The sequence below is a fragment of the Sinocyclocheilus grahami genome, unplaced genomic scaffold (genome assembly GCF_001515645.1).
Source record: "Sinocyclocheilus grahami isolate Dianchi unplaced genomic scaffold, SAMN03320097.WGS_v1.1 scaffold3366.1, whole genome shotgun sequence".
NCBI classification, from domain to species: Eukaryota; Metazoa; Chordata; class Actinopteri; order Cypriniformes; family Cyprinidae; genus Sinocyclocheilus; species Sinocyclocheilus grahami.
The window spans coordinates 2194-3904 of record NW_015508499.1 but is presented as its reverse complement, the minus strand read 5'-3'; the positions used below and the strand labels follow the sequence as shown (position 1 = coordinate 3904).

At 46.9% G+C, this 1711-nt stretch overlaps 1 protein-coding gene across 1 annotated transcript in view; it reads right to left on the bottom strand.

Annotated features, from left to right (window-relative positions):
* Positions 1-891: 891 nt before the first annotated feature.
* LOC107576220 (BTB/POZ domain-containing protein KCTD4) overlaps positions 892-1711 on the bottom strand; it is a 2706-nt gene continuing 1886 nt past the window's right edge. Inside the window, exon 2 of the mRNA XM_016262443.1 lies at positions 892-1707. Coding sequence (XP_016117929.1) covers positions 1012-1707 — 696 coding nt within the window. The 3' untranslated portion in view covers positions 892-1011. The remainder of the gene's footprint in view (positions 1708-1711) is intronic.

Here is a 1711-nt window from a genome sequence, read left to right as displayed (position 1 = left end):
AGACTGTAACTGTCGAGCAGAGCTGTTTTTTTATAATTACTCTGCGCTCTTGACTGCGCTGAATGTTTTGTTGCAAAATTCACAGTGTGCTTGATCTATTTTGAACTTGATATTTTCCCACGGTAGCTGAGCTCCTGGCTCTGACTAATTTTCCTGCACTTTAAATTTTTTTTAAGTTGGCAAGATTTTTTTTGTTTGTTACTGAGCTAAATGAGCATGTCTAGTTTTCTGGTAATACACCAGATGTTGTTTATGAATCAGTGCACACATGCAAGAATATCTGTGGTAGATGTATGTATGCCACGTGCTCTAAAAATGATCAAACCCATTCGAATTTGGATCAGTGCTGGAGGAAATTTAATTTTAGGTCACATTTTGCTGCATAATATTGCAAACTTACAATTTAGCAGAGAGTATCTCTCTTACAAGCCGACTCCACAGCAAATAAGAAAAAAATAAATGTAGCTCTATTTATACAGCCCACCGTACATTCCACAGTTCACAGACTAAACCATATGCTGTGTTTGTCAATGTAGATTGTCACCTAGAAGATGATCCACAGTCTCATTTAGAAACATTTCAACAGTGTTTTGAATAAATTATAATGTGGCTTTATTGTGCAAAACATTCACAGACTCCAAATTACAACCTGTTGTTCACTACATGTTCACATTACCAGAAATCACAAAACTTGCTCACAAATGTAATGATCATTGCACTCAGCCTTTAGATTCCACAGAACTCTGCAATTCAGATTCATTATCACCATGTACACTACAAACTGTTGCTCTTCATCTGTAAACAGAAGACGACTACAAACACAAACTAAACAAAACCCCACAGCACAGTACACCTCATCTCTCTCTCGTTTCTCAAGGCTGTCCATCGGAGTGTGTCACATAGAAGCAGTTAGCGTAGAGTATTCCAGAACAGGTTTTCGGTTGAGGACGCTGGTGTTTGTTGATGCAGGATGGTTTTACAGCAGGTCATGTGGTGACCGTTCTGCTTGGGTCACTTGACAAAATGCAGAGCCTCGCACTGAACCACTGATCCACGGCTGCTGTCTAGGCTGGTGAGCAGGCGAAAGCCTCCTTTGAGAGCGAGCATGACCGTCTCCAGCTTCAGACACTCGAGTGTACACAAAAACGTGCTGTCCTGCTTCAGCACAAGCCGAGAGCCCTGCTCCGACTTGATGAAATGCCGGAACTGAATGATGTTGGATGACACCTCGAACTCTTCAGGAAAGCCGTCCAAGCGGCTCTTGGAGATCTGCACCAGGCGGTTCTTCACCTTCTCGATGAAGCTGTTGTCGCTGCAGTAGACCTTCAGACCCTGCGAGCGCTCGTGGCTGTCCGTCACCTCCAGGAAGGCGGGCTCGTGCTGCGTAGCCTGCTGCTGCTCCCAGTCCTGCAGGGCTTGGGCCAGCTCGCTCAGCCGGTAGAAGTCGGCCTCACGTCGGAGCAGCTCGGCTTCCTTGAAGTCGTCGGGCAGCACCAGCTCGCCCAGGCGCAAGAAGTTCAAAACGTGCCGGAAGATGGGCCCGTCGCGGTCGATGAAGGTGTTGCCCATGGAGTCCACATGCACCACGGGCTTCTTCCCCGTGACAATCTCTTCCAGCAGAGATCCAGGATGCTTAGCCAGGGTGTGGCGCTGCGCGGCGTACAGGTAGCCCCCCACGTTGATGGTGATGGTGCCAGAGGAAGGTTTCTTA